The sequence below is a fragment of the Hyperoodon ampullatus genome, assembly GCF_949752795.1.
Source record: "Hyperoodon ampullatus genome assembly, chromosome: 5".
Lineage (NCBI taxonomy): Eukaryota > Metazoa > Chordata > Mammalia > Artiodactyla > Ziphiidae > Hyperoodon > Hyperoodon ampullatus.
In genome coordinates, this window is record NC_136918.1 from 79,331,253 (window position 1) to 79,347,594 (window position 16,342).

Below are 16,342 nucleotides of genomic sequence, written 5' to 3' on the forward strand. Positions count from 1 at the left end.
TATTTATAATATGTTATTAAGAAGCCCCCTCCAAGAATCCTTATAATGTCTTCATTTTTATTTTTATATTTGATTTGCATTTGATTTCTTGTTAACCACACTTAATACTCTTAGATTTCATTTTAAGAAATTGTGTGATTAAGGTTAAACAAGAATAAAACAAACATGTAGGTTTACTTATCTGTATGGTATATAAATACTAGATATAAGCTTTTTTGTACAACTGGGGAAGTGAATTCTGAAATTATTACCTTTCTATACTTTGTTTCCTTAAAAATTAGGTTAGAGTGGTACTTGCTATCCTACTTTTATGCCACTCTGTTTCCTTTTATCTTAAGGGGTATTGGAAATATTCTCATGAGTATATCAAAATCAAATTAATTTTAGAATTTGTCATATTATATTTTGAGAGGGCTACAAGTGTTTAAAAACCAAATACCTAGGTTGTCAAAACTGCAAGGGTTATGACAGTCACCGAATTAAATAATTTCTTTCAGGGTATGATCTGTCAATGATGATATGTGCTGAGGATATGATTAAGAATATATGGTTTCTATGATTAGGAACTTAACCTTTTCAATTTACTTAAAATTTTTATCATGCTATATATAAATAAATTTTAAAAAAATATATATATATACCCATACACACAAACACATAAAAGAATATTTTCATTGTATATAACTTATAATGCATACTAATAAAATGAATGCCGGTGGACCCACAAGTTATTTACAAACTAGAACCCCAATCCTTTTGATTTTTTTAAATTAAAAGAAAATAAAAAATAAGCCACTTTAGTGTGTATTCTATATGATGTTTTTCATTTACTCATGTATTTATTCTTCAGACATTTATGTGTCTCACCATGGTGTTGGATAGACCCTGCGGATACTGTCATAAGGCATGTCTCTACCTTCAAGGAGTTCTTGTCTAGAGCAGGGGTCAGCAAACTACAGTCTGCTGGTCAAATCCAGCTGTTTTTGTAAATAAAGTTTTATTGGAACACAGTCTTGTCCATTTGTTTTGTGGCTGCTTTCATGTGACAGTGGTAGAGTTGAGTAGTTGCAGCAGAGACCATCTGTCCTGCAAAACCTAAAATGTTTACAGATAAAGTTTGACAACCCCTGGTCTAGAAGATGAGATAGAAGTACAGTATACAATACAAGGGTTGGCAGATTATACTCTTGAATTGGTAGACTGTGATTACTTCTTTGTTTACAGTCATAACAATAGCTTGAAAAACATCTTTACATGCTTGTAACAGATTCTCAGATCCATTTGTAAGTGATCAAGTACAATATTTTCATTATATGTTAATAAATATATGCTATCGTAATTTCTTTTTTTTAGGTCTTACTTTTGAGGAGAGGGATATCATTGAAGGAGCCTTCCGTCAAGGTCAGATTCGGGTCTTGGCAGCAACTTCTACTCTTTCATCTGGGGTGAATTTACCTGCACGTCGTGTAATCATTAGGACTCCTATTTTCAGTGGTCGATCTCTAGATATTCTTACTTACAAGCAGATGGTTGGTCGTGCTGGCAGGAAAGGAGTAGACACAGTAGGTAAGTGAGTTTGAATTTTGTAATAGTGTTGCTGAAGGACAGTGTCAGTCTACCTGAAATTGAATGGCAACCCATTTCTTATCATGCTGTATTTCTTTGTTATCCAAAACACTAATGTCATCCTTTTGGATTTGCTTAATATTTATATGAGTATAACTTAAAATTTTCATATAATCAACTATTGATTTTCTAGTAATGTAGAATCAAGATTTTCTTTTGTATTATATACAGTGAAATGATTCAGTATTATGTTAATCAGATGACATCACATTAGCTGTAAGATGACTTTTAATTTCCATTATCATCTACTATTTTGTGCTAGTGAAGGGATTAATTTTTATGGGTATTAATTCTGTTTAGGTGCCTGCTGTAAGAGTTCAAATAGGGATGCTGAGAGCTGGGAAGTACTCTCACACTTTTGGAATAGGAACTTCGTGTACCCTCTTTCTCTTTCTAAATTGGTGCTGGCTCTGAAAACACTTTTTCAGTTTCTTATCTTGTATCAGCAAGTAATGATAATATTACCAGCAATGCAAACAAAAGTTTTGTCTTAAGCAATAGGGAAGAGGCTTGTTTGAATTAAATATGAAGATAGCAGCAAATATGATTTCTTGCCTGCTACATTATTCTGGGTATGACTAAATTGTTGAGTCTTCTAAAATTAAAGAACTTTGAGAGGAACATTCTCTGTCACACTTTCTTTCTTCTAGTTTGTTTTCCCGTGTTCAGCAATATAGTTTCTATCTTGTGGTATAAGATGGCTATTCCAGTCTCTGTTATCACATCTGCATTTCAGTCATCAGGAAGGAGAGATGAGGAAGTAAAGGGCCCATCCTACCCTTTAAGGGCACTTCCCAGAAGTTGCACTTAGTATTTCTCCTTACACACAATTGGCCAGAACTAAGTCACATGTTTATATTCCCCGACTACAGGGAAGCTGGTGAATATAATCTAGCTGAGTGACCCTGTGTTCATCTAACATTTAGGGGTTTTATTAAAGAAAGAATGAGAGAATGGCTATTAGGGGCAAGTATTAGTCTCAGCCCTAGTAGCAAATGATTCGTCTGTATGTAATCCCTGAAGGACCACTGGTCTGCCTCACTTTTAAGCCCTAAGAAGTTTGTTGATTAAACAAACCTTCCACCTCATTGGATTTCTCTTACTATAGGCATCAAAGAAGTTTATCCTGCTTCTGTCTCTTACTTTATCTACGAAATATGCAGATTACATTTATGTGTTTTAAAAGGGCAGGAGGAAGAGCTCAGACACTCCCTTCTCATTCCTAACTGCCTCCTTCTGTCCTTCCTCCAATTTTCATTTCTCAGTAGACTCACAACTCTGGAGAGTGGAGTGTAAGTTCATTTTACACAAATACTCTTCTTTTCAAGGCCAGAGGGTCTTCAAGGTAATGTAAAGATAAGGAGGTTTTATTTGCCTTGCTACATTCTTAGCTTGTGCTTATCTTTCTCATGGGGAAGAATAATAGGAAGATTGGCACCCTGGACTAATATCAAGCCTTAAATCAGATAACATTCAAACAATACTAAAATATACCACAACAACTTTGTTTCTGAGGTCTTGGAAACTTCTGAGATTTTGACTTTGCATAATGTTCCATTTTAGGATGGCATATGGCTTGCTCAGAATTTCTTTAAGTGGGGAATGTGCAAATAAAGGGTTTCATATCAACTATGAAGATTTAAATACTTGGTCATTCTTTTTGGACTGTGTAGCATTTTTGTAACTTCTTTGCATTTTTAAAATGATGTTAATATTTCCTGGATAGTTCATGGAGTTTTATTTAGATGACTCTTTAATCTCTCTTTGGATTTCTTGGAACCTTCCAGTGTAGGATGATGGTGCTTTGTGCCAAAACAGTGACTTGCAAGTTAAAAAGTTTGCAGATCTATCTATATCAAATCTGTGAATGATTTGATTCTAATTGACTTCTCAATTATAATATGGATACAGCCTCACTAGGCAGGTGGGAATGGGATCTGGACATATATACTGGCATTATTTTGGGCATTTTCATAAATCTTGCTCATCCTGAAAAAGGGTTGTCTATTTTGTTGAAGAATCAAAGCCTGGAAGAGCTTTACACTGCTCAAAGTGGCTTTTTACCTTGTTGCTAATGCTAGTTGATCCATTTTCTAGGTAGTTTTTTTGTTTTAAGCTGGGTTGTTTTATAGTTATCACAAGAGCCAGGTGGTATATTTTATTCATCTGGCTTCTGTTTGTTTGTTTTGATGGTACCTATGTTTTTTGTAATTATACTTGGGATAAATAACCAATGGTTATCAAGTTTGTAGTTCCTTATATTTTTCCTATCTTGATTCTAAATTTGGCAGTGTTAAGAAAGCATCATCTGTATTTTCTCTCTGCCTGGGTGGTTAGTATAGTCTACCACAATGCTACTTTTATTTTTATTTTTCTCTAATGCAAATGGCCTTCATTTTGCCTGTTGAATATCTTATTTACTGCTTCCTTTCCCTTACTATTGGATTCATTTTTGAAAAAAAATTAGTTTTCTCTAGTCTTAATTGTTGTAATAAGTGTTTATGTTTGTATAAATTGTATATTTGTATATTTTTTTCTTAGTGACTTTTTTTTAAGATTTAATTTTTTTTTTTTTGGTAGCTGCGTTGGGTCTTTGTTGCTGCATGCGGACTTTCTCTAGTTGCGGTGAGTGGGGGCTACTCTTCGTTGCAGTGCGCAGGCTTCTCATTGCGGTGGCTTCTCTTGTTGTGGAGCATGGGCTCTAGGCATGAGGGCTTCAGTAGTTGCAGCACGTTGGCTCAGTAGTTGTGGCATGCGGGCTCTAGAGCACAGGTTCAGTAGTTGTGGAGCACGGGCTTAGTTGCTCCGTGGAATGTGGGATCTTCCCGGACCAGGGATGGAACCCGTGTCCCCTGCATTGGCAGGCGGATTCTTATCCACTGTGCCACCAGGGAAGTCCTGTATATGTATTTAATTAATAAGTGCTTTCACATATTTTTATTCACTTGATTGTTTCAATAGCCTAAAGCATTTAAATTAGTGAGTGTTATAATGTGATTTCTAGGTATCTGTTAATATTTTTGATTTTATATTATCATCATGTATAACTGATATTGAACTCAGGTTTGGCTACTCATTACACGGTAGGCCAGTAAGTCAGGTGACAAGGTGTTGATTCAAGGAAAGTGACTTTATTTGAAAAAGCCAGCTAACCGAGAAGGAGAAGATGGTGGACTAGCGTCCTTAAAAACGATCTTAACATCTTGGTGCAGGCAAAGGGCTTTTAAAGGCAGTGTGAGGGAGCTTCCGGGTGCATGAGCAGTTTGTGCACAATTCTTGAATTGGTTGGCATCAAGGTGAAGTTTCAAGCATCACCAGTTTTCTGGGTTCAGCTGGTCTGGGGTCTACATGCTTGCAATCAGCAGTTTTCATTTGGGGGTCTGCTTCCTATAGAACAACTTAGGAACGTGTGTTAGACCTTTTATCTATATCTTTCAGGGAACTGAGAGTTCGGTGACTCTGCTTTGTGGCTGGTTTATAGTCTAAATTGTTACCAGTTTCCTGGCCCAACAGCTATTCTTTGTTTCTACACCTTTGCATTTCCTAATCATTAACTCTTGAGCCAGCCTTTTGAGACTGAGGGGAGGCCTGGGAGCCTTTTACTTCAAAGGACAGGGACACAGGGACTGGTATGCAGTTTCATAACCAGTAATAATTTGCATCTGCATTTTCCTTTATAGTTTTAAAAATATCTATTACTATTATATACTTAATTATTCAATAACAATAGTTAATCCTGTAGGGAAGGAAAAGACTTTTCCTCTACCTTCTTAGGTTCTATGCCTAGTGCCTGCAAATGAAACTGACAAATTACAGATTAACAGGAAAAAAGCCATACATATTTGACTTGATGTTAATATTTAATTTTTTACATACACAGAGTCCCTAATAGAAAAGTAAAAATCTAAAGAAGCAGTTAGATGCTGGGGGCTTATATACCCTTTTAACAAAGGGTGATGAATTGTAGAGAAGTGACAAGACAAAGGAAAAGGGGTTTGGGCTTCTAGGGGGTGGTACATTGTGGGAAGGTAGATATATGCTGGAGATTAATGCAAGTTAAGGTTTCTTTAGTGAGGTTTGTGCACACCCATCTCAATACTGACTTTTTGTCTCCAGTGATAAGAATTGTCCTCCTGCTGTGAGAGACAGGAAGGGGAACACCTTCACAGAGGATTTTACGTCCTGCTTCTAAGCAAATAAGGAGAAAGCAAAGAGCTCTTTCTATGTTTGCTGCTTCCCAATTGGCTTCAGATCAAAATAATCCTTATGCTAAAGTGGCATATTTTGATGTAGCATATTCTGATCCCCTTCAATCCAAAATTCAGAAAATAAAAACATTAGTGATAATTATATGACTATAACAACCACTATCTCTTGTCTCCTTTTAAACAAGTAAGCCAGTTTAAATTCTCTTTAGCAGGTATTTTATGTAAATGTGTTGGGATTCTGCAAATGTGTAGTTTTTTTTTGATTATAGGTGAGAGTATCTTAGTTTGTAAAAACTCTGAGAAATCAAAAGGTATAGCTCTACTTCAGGGATCTCTAAAACCTGTTCGCAGCTGTTTGCAAAGACAAGAAGGAGAAGAAGTAACTTCGAGCATGATAAGAGCTATTCTGGAGGTAAGAGAGAGTTCACTAAACTACCATTTGCTTTTTTGTTCCTGTAGTACAATGATAGAACTTTAGTATGTGAAAAATCTTAGCTTTGTGTTTCTTTATGAGATTATTTATAGCCTTCCCAAATCTGAACCTCTTCTACTTTATATAGTTATTTCCTGGAGTTTAATACAGCTAGTGCCATACGAATCTACTTCAAAACAGTGTATTAAATCACAAATGCCAGATGGTTATTTTTTAGATGTTCTTTATTATTTTCTGAATTTAAAAAAATGATGACAAAAATGGACCTTAGTTCCTCCATCCAGATAATACCTGTTGACATTAAAATAAAATAAAATTACAAATACACAATTAGAAGTTGCAAACTTCTAAAGACAGAAGTATCTAAAGTGAAAAATAAAACCTTTTGCTCAGAGTCCTCAAAGGTAACCCCTTTTAACTGTTTCATGTATTCACTAAAAAAAGTTTCTATTCCTATACCAACATGCCTTGCTGTTGGTTTCATTGCTGGTGCTGGAGGACTGGTATTGTACTCATTCTCGTTTTTTCCCCTTTAGCTCTGTTTGAAAAAAAAAAAGAAAGTAATTGATAGCACAGGGTAGGTAAGACTATAGAAGGTAGGCACTCATACAGTGCTGAAACTCTTTTGGAGAGCAACGTGGCCATACCTACTAAGAATTTTTTAAAAAATGCACAGAGCCATTTATCCAGCAGATTCAGATCTAGGAATTTTACCTAGGGATGTATTTGTGAAATTTCATCAAATTAAAGATACAGAAATGTTTGTTATAGCTCTATTGGTAATAAGAAGAACCTGGAATAACTAAAATACTATTAAAACTAAACAAGTCTTGGTAAAACTATGCTTTGCTGTCATTAAAAAGAATGAAATAGCTCTGTTTAGAATGATTTGGTATGTTTCCAGTATACATTAAATGAAAGAAGACAGGGGTAGATTAGTATATGTAATAGAATAGTTTCAGGAAAATGGTATCTATAAGATGCCACTTTCATCTTTTTCTACACCGATTCTCACCCCTCTTCTAGGTGGGGAGTATTCAATACTTGCATTTTTATATGCCCACATATTTATTTATTTATTTATTTATTTATTTATTTATTTTATTAGTTTCTGCTTTATAACAAAGTGAATCAGTCATACATATACATCTGTTCCCACATCCCCTCCCTCATGCATCTCCCTCCCTCCCACCCTCCCCATCCCACCCCTCCTGGCGGTCACAAAGCACCGAGCTGATCTCCCTGTGCTATGCGGCTGCTTCCCACTATCTATCTACCTTACGTTTGGTAGTGTATATATGTCCATGCCTCTCTTTCCCTTTGTCACAGCTTACCCTTCCCCTTCCCCATATCCTCAAGTCCATTCTCAAGTAGGTCTGTGTCTTTATTCCCGTTTTACCCCTAGGTTCTTCATGACATTTTTTTTTTTTTTTAAATTCCATATATATGTGTTAGCATACGGTATTTGTCTTTCTCTTTCTGACTTACTTCACTCTGTATGACAGACTCTAGGTCTATCCACCTCATTACAAATAGCTCAGTTTCGTTTCTTTTTTTTTTTTTCTTTTTCATTTTTTTTTTTTTTTTTTATTAGTTTCTGCTTTATAACAAAGTGAATCAGTCATACATATACATCTGTTCCCACATCCCCTCCCTCATGCATCTCCCTCCCTCCCACCCTCCCCATCCCACCCCTCCAGGCGGTCACAAAGCACCGAGCTGATCTCCCTGTGCTCTGCGGCTGCTTCCCACTATCTATCTACCTTACGTTTGGTAGTGTATATATGTCCATGCCTCTCTTTCCCTTTGTCACAGCTTCCCCTTCCCCTTCCCCATATCCTCAAGTCCATTCTCAAGTAGGTCTGTGTCTTTATTCCCGTTTTACCCCTAGGTTCTTCATGACATTTTTTTTTTTTTTTAAATTCCATATATATGTGTTAGCATACGGTATTTGTCTTTCTCTTTCTGACTTACTTCACTCTGTATGACAGACTCTAGGTCTATCCACCTCATTACAAATAGCTCAGTTTCGTTTCTTTTTATGGCTGAGTAATATTCCATTGTATATATGTGCCACATCTTCTTTATCCATTCATCCGATGATGGACACTTAGGTTGTTTCCAGCTCCAGGCTATTGTGAATAGAGCTGCAATGAACATTTTGGTACATGCCTCTTTTTGAATTATGGTTTTCTCAGGGTATATGCCTAGTAGTGGGATTGCTGGGTCATATGGTAGTTCTATTTTTAGTTTTTTAAGGAACCTCCATACTGTTCTCCATAGTGGCTGTACCAATTCACATTCCCACCAGCAGTGCAAGAGAGTTCCCTTTTCTCCACACCCTCTCCAGCATTTATTGTTTCTAGATTTCTTGATGATGGCCATTCTGACTGGTGTGAGATGATATCTCATTGTAGTTTTGATTTGCATTTCTCTAATGATTAATGATGTTGAGCATTCTTTCATGTGTTTGTTGGCAGTCTGTATATCTTCTTTGGAGAAATGCCTATTTAAGTCTTCTGCCCATTTTTGGATTGGGTTGTTTGTTTTTTTGCTATTGAGCTGCATGAGCTGTTTATAAATTTTGGAGATTAATCCTTTGTCAGTTGCTTCATTTGCAAATATTTTCTCCCATTCTGAGGGTTGTCTTTTGGTCTTGTTTATGGTTTCCTTTGCTGTGCAAAAGCTTTGAAGTTTCATTAGGTCCCATTTGTTTATCTTTGTTTTTATTTCCATTTCTCTAGGAGGTGGGTCCAAAAGGATCTTGCTGTGATTTATGTCATAGAGTGTTCTACCTATGTTTTCCTCTAAGAGTTTGATAGTTTCTGGCCTTACCTTTAGGTCTTTAATCCATTTTGAGCTTATTTTTGTGTATGGTGTTAGGGAATGATCTAATCTCATACTTTTACATGTCCCTGTCCAGTTTTCCCAGCACCACTTATTGAAGAGGCTGTCCTTTCTCCACTGTACATTCCTGCCTCCTTTATCAAAGATAAGTTGGCCATATGTGCGTGGGTTTATCTCTGGGCTTTCTATCCTGATCCACTGATCTATCTTTCTGTTTTTATGCCAGTACCACACTGTCTTAATTACTGTAGCTTTGTAGTATAGTCTGAAATCAGGCAGCCTGATTCCTCCAGCTCCGTTTTTCGTTCTCAAGATTGCTTTGGCTATTCGGGGTCTTTTGTTTTTCCAAACAAATTTTGAAATTTTTTGTTCTACTTCTGTGAAAAATGCCAGTGGTAGTTTGATAGGGATTGCATTGAATCTGTAGATTGCTTTGGGTAGTAGAGTCATTTTCACAATATTGATTCTTCCAATCCAGGAGCATGGTATATCTCTCCATCTATTTATATCATCTTTAATTTCTTTCATCAGTGTCTTATAATTTTCTGCATACAGGTCTTTTGTCTCCTTAGGTAGGTTTATTCCTAGATATTTTATTCTTTTTGTTGCAATGGTAAATGGGAGTGTTTTCTTGATTTCATTTTCAGATTTTTCATCATTAGTGTACAGGAATGCCAGAGATTTCTGTGCATTAATTTTGTATCCTGCTACTTTACCAAATTCATTGATTAGCTCTAGTAGTTTTTCGGTAGCATCTTTAGGATTCTCTATGTATAGTATTATGTCATCTGCAAACAGTGACAGCTTTACTTCTTCTTTTCCAATTTGGATTCCTTTTATTTCCTTTTCTTCTCTGATTGCTGTGGCTAAAACTTCCAAAACTATGTTGAATAAGAGTGGTGAGAGTGGGCATCCTTGTCTTGTTCCTGATCTTAGTGGAAATGGTTTCAGTTTTTCACCATTGAGGACAATGTTGGCTGTGGGTTTGTCATATATGGCCTTTATTATGTTGAGGAAAGTTCCCTCTATGCCTACTTTCTGCAGGGTTTTTATCATAAATGGGTGTTGAATTTTGTCGAAAGCTTTCTCTGCATCTATTGAGATGATCATATGGTTTTTCTCCTTCAACTTGTTAATATGGTGTATCACATTGATTGATTTGCGTATATTGAAGAATCCTTGCATTCCTGGAATAAACCCCACTTGATCATGGTGTATGATCCTTTTAATGTGCTGTTGGATTCTGTTTGCTAGTATTTTGTTGAGGATTTTTGCATCTATGTTCATCAGTGATATTGGCCTGTAGTTTTCTTTCTTTGTGACATCCTTGCCTGGTTTTGGTATCAAGGTGATGGTGGCCTCGTAGAATGAGTTTGGGAGTGTTCCTTCCTCTGATATTGTTTGGAAGAGTTTGAGAAGGATGGGTGTTAGCTCTTCTCTAAATGTTTGATAGAATTCGCCTGTGAAGCCATCTGGTCCTGGGCTTTTGTTTGATGGAAGATTTTTAATCACAGTTTCAATTTCAGTGCTTGTGATTGGTCTATTCATATTTTCTATTTCTTCCTGATTCAGTCTTGGTAGGTTGTGCATTTCTAAGAATTTGTCCATTTCTTCCAGGTTGTCCATTTTATTGGCATAGAGTTGCTTATAGTAATCTCTCATGATCTTTTGTATTTCTGCAGTGTCAGTTGTTACTTCTCCTTTTTCATTTCTAATTCTACTGATTTGAGTCTTCTCCCTTCTTTTCTTGATGAGTCTGGCTAATGGTTTGTCAATTTTGTTTATCTTCTCAAAGAACCAGCTTTTAGTTTGGTTGATCTTTGCTATCGTTTCCTTCATTTCTTTTTCATTTATTTCTGATCTGATCTTTATGATTTCTTTCCTTCTGCTAACTTTGGGGTTTTTTTGTTCTTCTTTCTCTAATTGCTTTAGGTGCAGGGTCAGGTGGTTTACTCGAAATGTTTCCTGTTTCTTAAGGTGGGATTGTATTGCTATAAACTTCCCCCTTAGAACTGCTTTTGCTGCGTCCCATAGGTTTTGGGTCGTCGTGTCTCCATTGTCATTTGTTTCTAAGTATTTCTTAATTTCCTCTTTGATTTCTTCAGTGATCACTTCATTATTGAGTAGTGTATTGTTTAGCCTCCATGTGTTTGTATTTTTTACAGATCTTTTCCTGTAATTGATGTCTAGCCTCATAGCATTGTGGTCGGAAAAGATACTTGATACAATTTCAATTTTCTTAAATTTACCAAGGCTTGATTTGTGACCCAAGATATGATCTATCCTGGAGAATGTTCCATGAGCACTTGAGAAAAATGTGTATTCTGTTGTTTTTGGGTGGAATGTCCTATAAATATCAATTAAGTCCATCTTGTTTAATGTATCATTTAAAGCTTGTGTTTCCTTATTTATTTTCATTTTGGATGATCTGTCCATTGGTGAAAGTGGGGTGTTAAAGTCCCCTACTATGATTGTGTTACTGTCGATTTCCCCTTTTATGGCTGTTAGTATTTGCCTTATGTATTGAGGTGCTCCTATGTTGGGTGCATAAATATTTACAATTGTTATATCTTCTTCTTGGATCGATCCCTTTATCGTTATGTAGTGTCCTTCTTTGTCTCTTCTAATAGTCTTTATTTTAAAGTCTATTTTGTCTGATATAAGAATTGCTACTCCAGCTTTCTTTTGATTTCCATTTGCATGGAATATCTTTTTCCATCCCCTTACTTTCAATCTGTATGTGTCTCTAGGTCTGAAGTGGGTCTCTTGTAGACAGCATATATATGTGTCTTGTTTTTGTATCCATTCAGCCACTCTGTGTCTTTTGGTGGGAGCATTTAGTCCATTTACATTTAAGGTAATTATTGATATGTATGTTCCTATTCCCATTTCCTTAATGGCTTTGGGTTCGTTATTGTAGGTATAGTCCTTCTGTTGTGTTTCTTGCCTAGAGAAGTTCCTTTAGCATTTGTTGTAAAGCTGGTTTGGTGGTGCTGAACTCTCTCAGCTTTTGCTTGTCTGTAAAGGTTTTAATTTCTCCATCAAATCTGAATGAGATCCTTGCTGGGTAGAGTAATCTTGGTTGCAGGTTTCTCTCCTTCATCACTTTAATTATGTCCTGCCACTCCCTTCTGGCTTGTAGAGTTTCTGCTGAGAGATCAGCTGTTAACCTGATGGGGATTCCCTTGTGTGTTATTTGTTGTTTTTCCCTTGCTGCTTTTAATATGATTTCTTTGTGTTTAATTTTTGACAGTTTGATTAATATGTGTCTTGGCGTATTTCTTCTTGGATTTATTCTGTATGGGACTCTCTGTGCCTCCTGGACTTGATTAACTATTTCCTTTCCCATATTAGGGAAGTTTTCAACTATAATCTCTTCAAATATTTTCTCAGTCCCTTTCTTTTTCTCTTCTTCTTCTGGAACCCCTATAATTCGAATGTTGGTGCGTTTAATGTTGTCCCAGAGGTCTCTGAGACTGTCCTCTGTTCTTTTCATTCTTTTTTCTTTATTTTTCTCTGCATCAGTTATTTCCACTATTTTATCTTCCACCTCACTTATCCGTTCTTCTGCCTCAGTTATTCTGCTATTGATCCCATCTAGAGTATTTTTCATTTCATTTATTGTGTTTTTAATCGATGCTTGATTCATCTTTAGTTCTTCTAGGTCCTTGTTAACTGTTTCTTGCATATTGTCTATTCTATTTCCAAGATTTTGGATCTGGGAAATAGAATCTTGGATCAGCTTTACTATCATTATTCTGAATTCTTTTTCAGGTAGACTGCCTATTACCTCTTCATTTGTTAGGTCTGGTAGGTTTTTATCTTGCTCCTTCACCTGCTGTGTGTTTTTCTGCTTTCTCATTTTGCTTATGTTACTGTGTTTGGGGTCTCCTTTTTGCAGGCTGCAGATTCGTAGTTCCCGTTGTTTTTGGTGTCTGTCCCCCGTGGCTAAGGTTGTTTCAGTAGGTTGTGTAGGCTTCCTGGTGGGGGGGACTAATGCCTGTGTTCTGGTGGTTGAAGCTCGATCTTGTCTTTCTGGTGGACAGGTCCACGTCTGGTGGTGTGTTTTGGGGTGCCTGTGGCCTTATTATGTTTTTAGGTATCCTCTCTGCTAATGGGTGGGGTTGTGTTCCTGCCTTGCTAGTTGCTTGGCATAGGGTGACCAGCACTGTAGCTTGCTGGTCGTTGACTGAAGCTGGGTGCTGGTGTTGAGATGGAGATCCCTGGGAGGTTTTCGCTGCTTGATATTATGTGGAGCTGGGAGGTCTCTTGTGGACCCGTGTCCTGAAGTTGGCTCTCCCACTTCAGAGGCACAGCACTAACTCCTGGCTGCAGCACCAAGAGCCTTTCATCCACCCGGCTCAGAATAACAGTGAGAAAAAGTAGAAAGAAATAATTAGTAGAAGAAAGAAAGAGAGATTGAAAGAAAGGAAGAAGGGAAGGAAGGAAGGAAGGAAGGAAGAAAGAAAGAAAGGAGGGAGGGAGGAAGGATGGAAAGAAAGGAAAGAAAGGAGGGAGGGAGGGAGGAATGAAAGCAAAAGGAAGAGTGAATGGAAGAAGAGAGGGAGGGAGGGAGGAAGGAAAGAAAGAAAGAAAGACAGGAGGGAGGGAGGGAGGGAAGAAGGAAAGAAAAAGAAAGTGGAAAGAAGAAGGGTGGGAGGGAGGGAGGGATGGAGGAAAGAAAAAGAAAGAAGGAAAGGAGGAGCGGAGGGAGGGAGGGAGGAAGGGAATGGAGGAAAAAATGAAAGAGCAGGTAAAGTAAAATAGAATAAAGTATGAAATATAGTAGCGTTATTAAAATTAAAAAGTAATTATTGAAAAAAAACACGGACCGAAAGAACCCTGGGACATATGGTGGAAGCAAAGCTATACAGAGAGAATCTTACACAGAAGATTACACATACACATTCACAAAAAGAGAGCAGGGGGAAAAATCAAAAATCTTGCTCTCCAAGTCCACCTCCTCAATTTGGGATAATTCGTTGTAAAAAGAGGAAAAGGGCGAAAAGTCTGAAATCTTGCTAAGTCCACCTCCTTAATTTGAGATTATTCGTTGTAAAAAGAGGGAAAAAAAGGGGGGGGAAAGTCTTAAATCTTGTCCTCAAGGTCCACTTCCTCAATTTGGGATGATTCGCTGTCCATTCATGCACTCCACAGACGCAGGGCACATCAAATGGACCGTGGAGCTTTAATCCGCTGCCTCGGAGGCTGCACAGAGAGATTTCCCTGTCTCTGCTCTCACAGCTCCCGGGTCTCAGCCTTTGACCTGGCCCCGCCTCTGCGCGTAGGTCGCCGGAGGGCGTCCGTTCTTCGCTCAGACAGGACGGGCTTAAAGGAGCCGCTGATTCTGGGGCTCTGGCTCACTCAGGCAGAGGGGAGGGAGGGGAATGCCCTCTCCTCGCGCACCAGGCAACAAAAGGGAAAAAAGTCTCTTGCCTCTCCGGTAGCTCCAGACCCTTTCCCCGGACTCCCTCTGGGCTAGCACTAACCCCTTCAGGCTCTCTTCCTGCCGCCAGCCCCAGACCTCTCCCTGCGCTCCGACTGAAAGCCGATACCCGAGCCTCAGCTCCCAGCCCCGCCCGCCCTGGCGGCCGAGCAGACAAGTCTCTCGGGCTGGTGTGTGCCTGAGGGCACCGATCCTCTGTGCCAAAATCTCTCTGCTTTGCCCTCCACACCCCTGTTGCTGTGCTCTCCTCCGCTACTCCGAAGCTTTCCCCCTCCGCCACCTGCAGTCTCCGCCCTCGAAGGGGCTTGTAGTGTGTAGAAACCTTCCCTCCTTCACGGCTCCCTCCCACTGGTGCAGGTCCCGTCCATATCCTATTGTCTCTGTTTATTCTTTTTTTCTTTTGACCTACCCAGGTATGTGGGGAGTTTCTTGCCTTTTGGGGGGTCTGAGGTCTTCTGTCAGCGTTCAGTAGGTGTTCTGTTGGAGTTGTTCCACGTGTAGATGAATTTCTGATGTATCTGTGGGGAGGAAGGTGATCTCCGCGTCTTACTCTTCCGCCATCTTCCTCCGGCTCCTATATGCCCACATATTTAAAAAAGGAAGGATGAGAAGAATTGATTTGGTTCATGGCCATGAACCATCAACACTTCCTTTATAGTATATATGTTATATTCTTATATATGTATATTATTTAATTATGTTGTTAATTCCCACATTTCAGATAGATAATGATTCATTTATTTTCATTTATGAGAACATGCTATATTTACTTTTAAGGAAAACTTTTCATGTTGTCAGTAGGTGTTACCTACGTTTGTAATGAATGATGGTGGAAGAGTTAATAAAGAGTCTCTACATTAAGATGCTGATAACATTTTAAGAGAACAAAGTAATTTCTTTTATATTTTGAGGACCTATGTGTCTTATTAAAAAGTTTTTCAAACCTCTTGTCTCAGATAATAGTTGGTGGCGTGGCAAGTACATCACAGGACATACAAACTTATGCTTCTTGCACATTTTTGGCTGCAAGTATGAAAGAAGGGAAGCAGGGAATTCAGAAAAATAAAGATTCTGTTCAACTTGGAGCAATTGAGGCCTGTGTAATGTGGCTACTAGAAAATGAATTCATCCAGACTACTGAAGCTAGTGATGGAACAGAAGGTAAATTATTCTTAATTTCAGCTTACTCACTTTTTCACCTTTAGTGATTTAGAGTGTCTAAGACTGCTTAGTAAAAGGAAATTGACTTTTCCAGCAGTATAAAAGGAAACTGGCTTTTCAACTCATTTTTAGTAAATCAGTGCTGTGTTCAGCAACATCAGACAATTAGCATAGAGCCTGCTAATAAATATCCATGCATTGGATTCTGTTTGTAAAATTTATCAGAGCCTTAAAATGTTAATTATAGAATGCCAAAAGACAGCATTTGTTTTATTTTATTTTTAACATTTGGTCCTTTATTTCTCCACCCCCAATCCCAAATCAGGAAGTGTGTATCATCCAACACATCTTGGTTCGGCAACTCTTTCTTCGTCACTTTCTCCAGTTGATACTTTAGATATTTTTGCTGACCTCCAAAGAGCAATGAAGGGCTTTGTTTTAGAAAATGATCTGCATATTGTTTATCTGGTAAGTTCTGTTTTCTTCATTATTATATTTGTGAAAATGGGGAGAAAATACCTATAAGAATCCTGAGCATCAAAGATACCCTAAGGGGGGGGACACAAGAGGGAAGGGATATGGGAACAGATGTATACGTATAACTGACTCACTTTGTTATAA

General features: G+C 37.9%; 1 protein-coding gene across 1 annotated transcript in view; it reads left to right on the plus strand.

Annotated features, from left to right (window-relative positions):
* The window catches only part of POLQ (DNA polymerase theta), a gene marked incomplete at both ends in the record, with an annotated part of 137,130 nt that overhangs the window by 26,795 nt on the left and 93,993 nt on the right, over positions 1-16,342 (plus strand). Inside the window, 4 exons of the mRNA XM_079704838.1 lie at positions 1,354-1,566; positions 6,104-6,246; positions 15,517-15,721; positions 16,047-16,189. Of these exons, the coding sequence (XP_079560964.1) occupies positions 1,354-1,566; positions 6,104-6,246; positions 15,517-15,721; positions 16,047-16,189 (704 nt within the window). The remainder of the gene's footprint in view (positions 1-1,353; positions 1,567-6,103; positions 6,247-15,516; positions 15,722-16,046; positions 16,190-16,342) is intronic.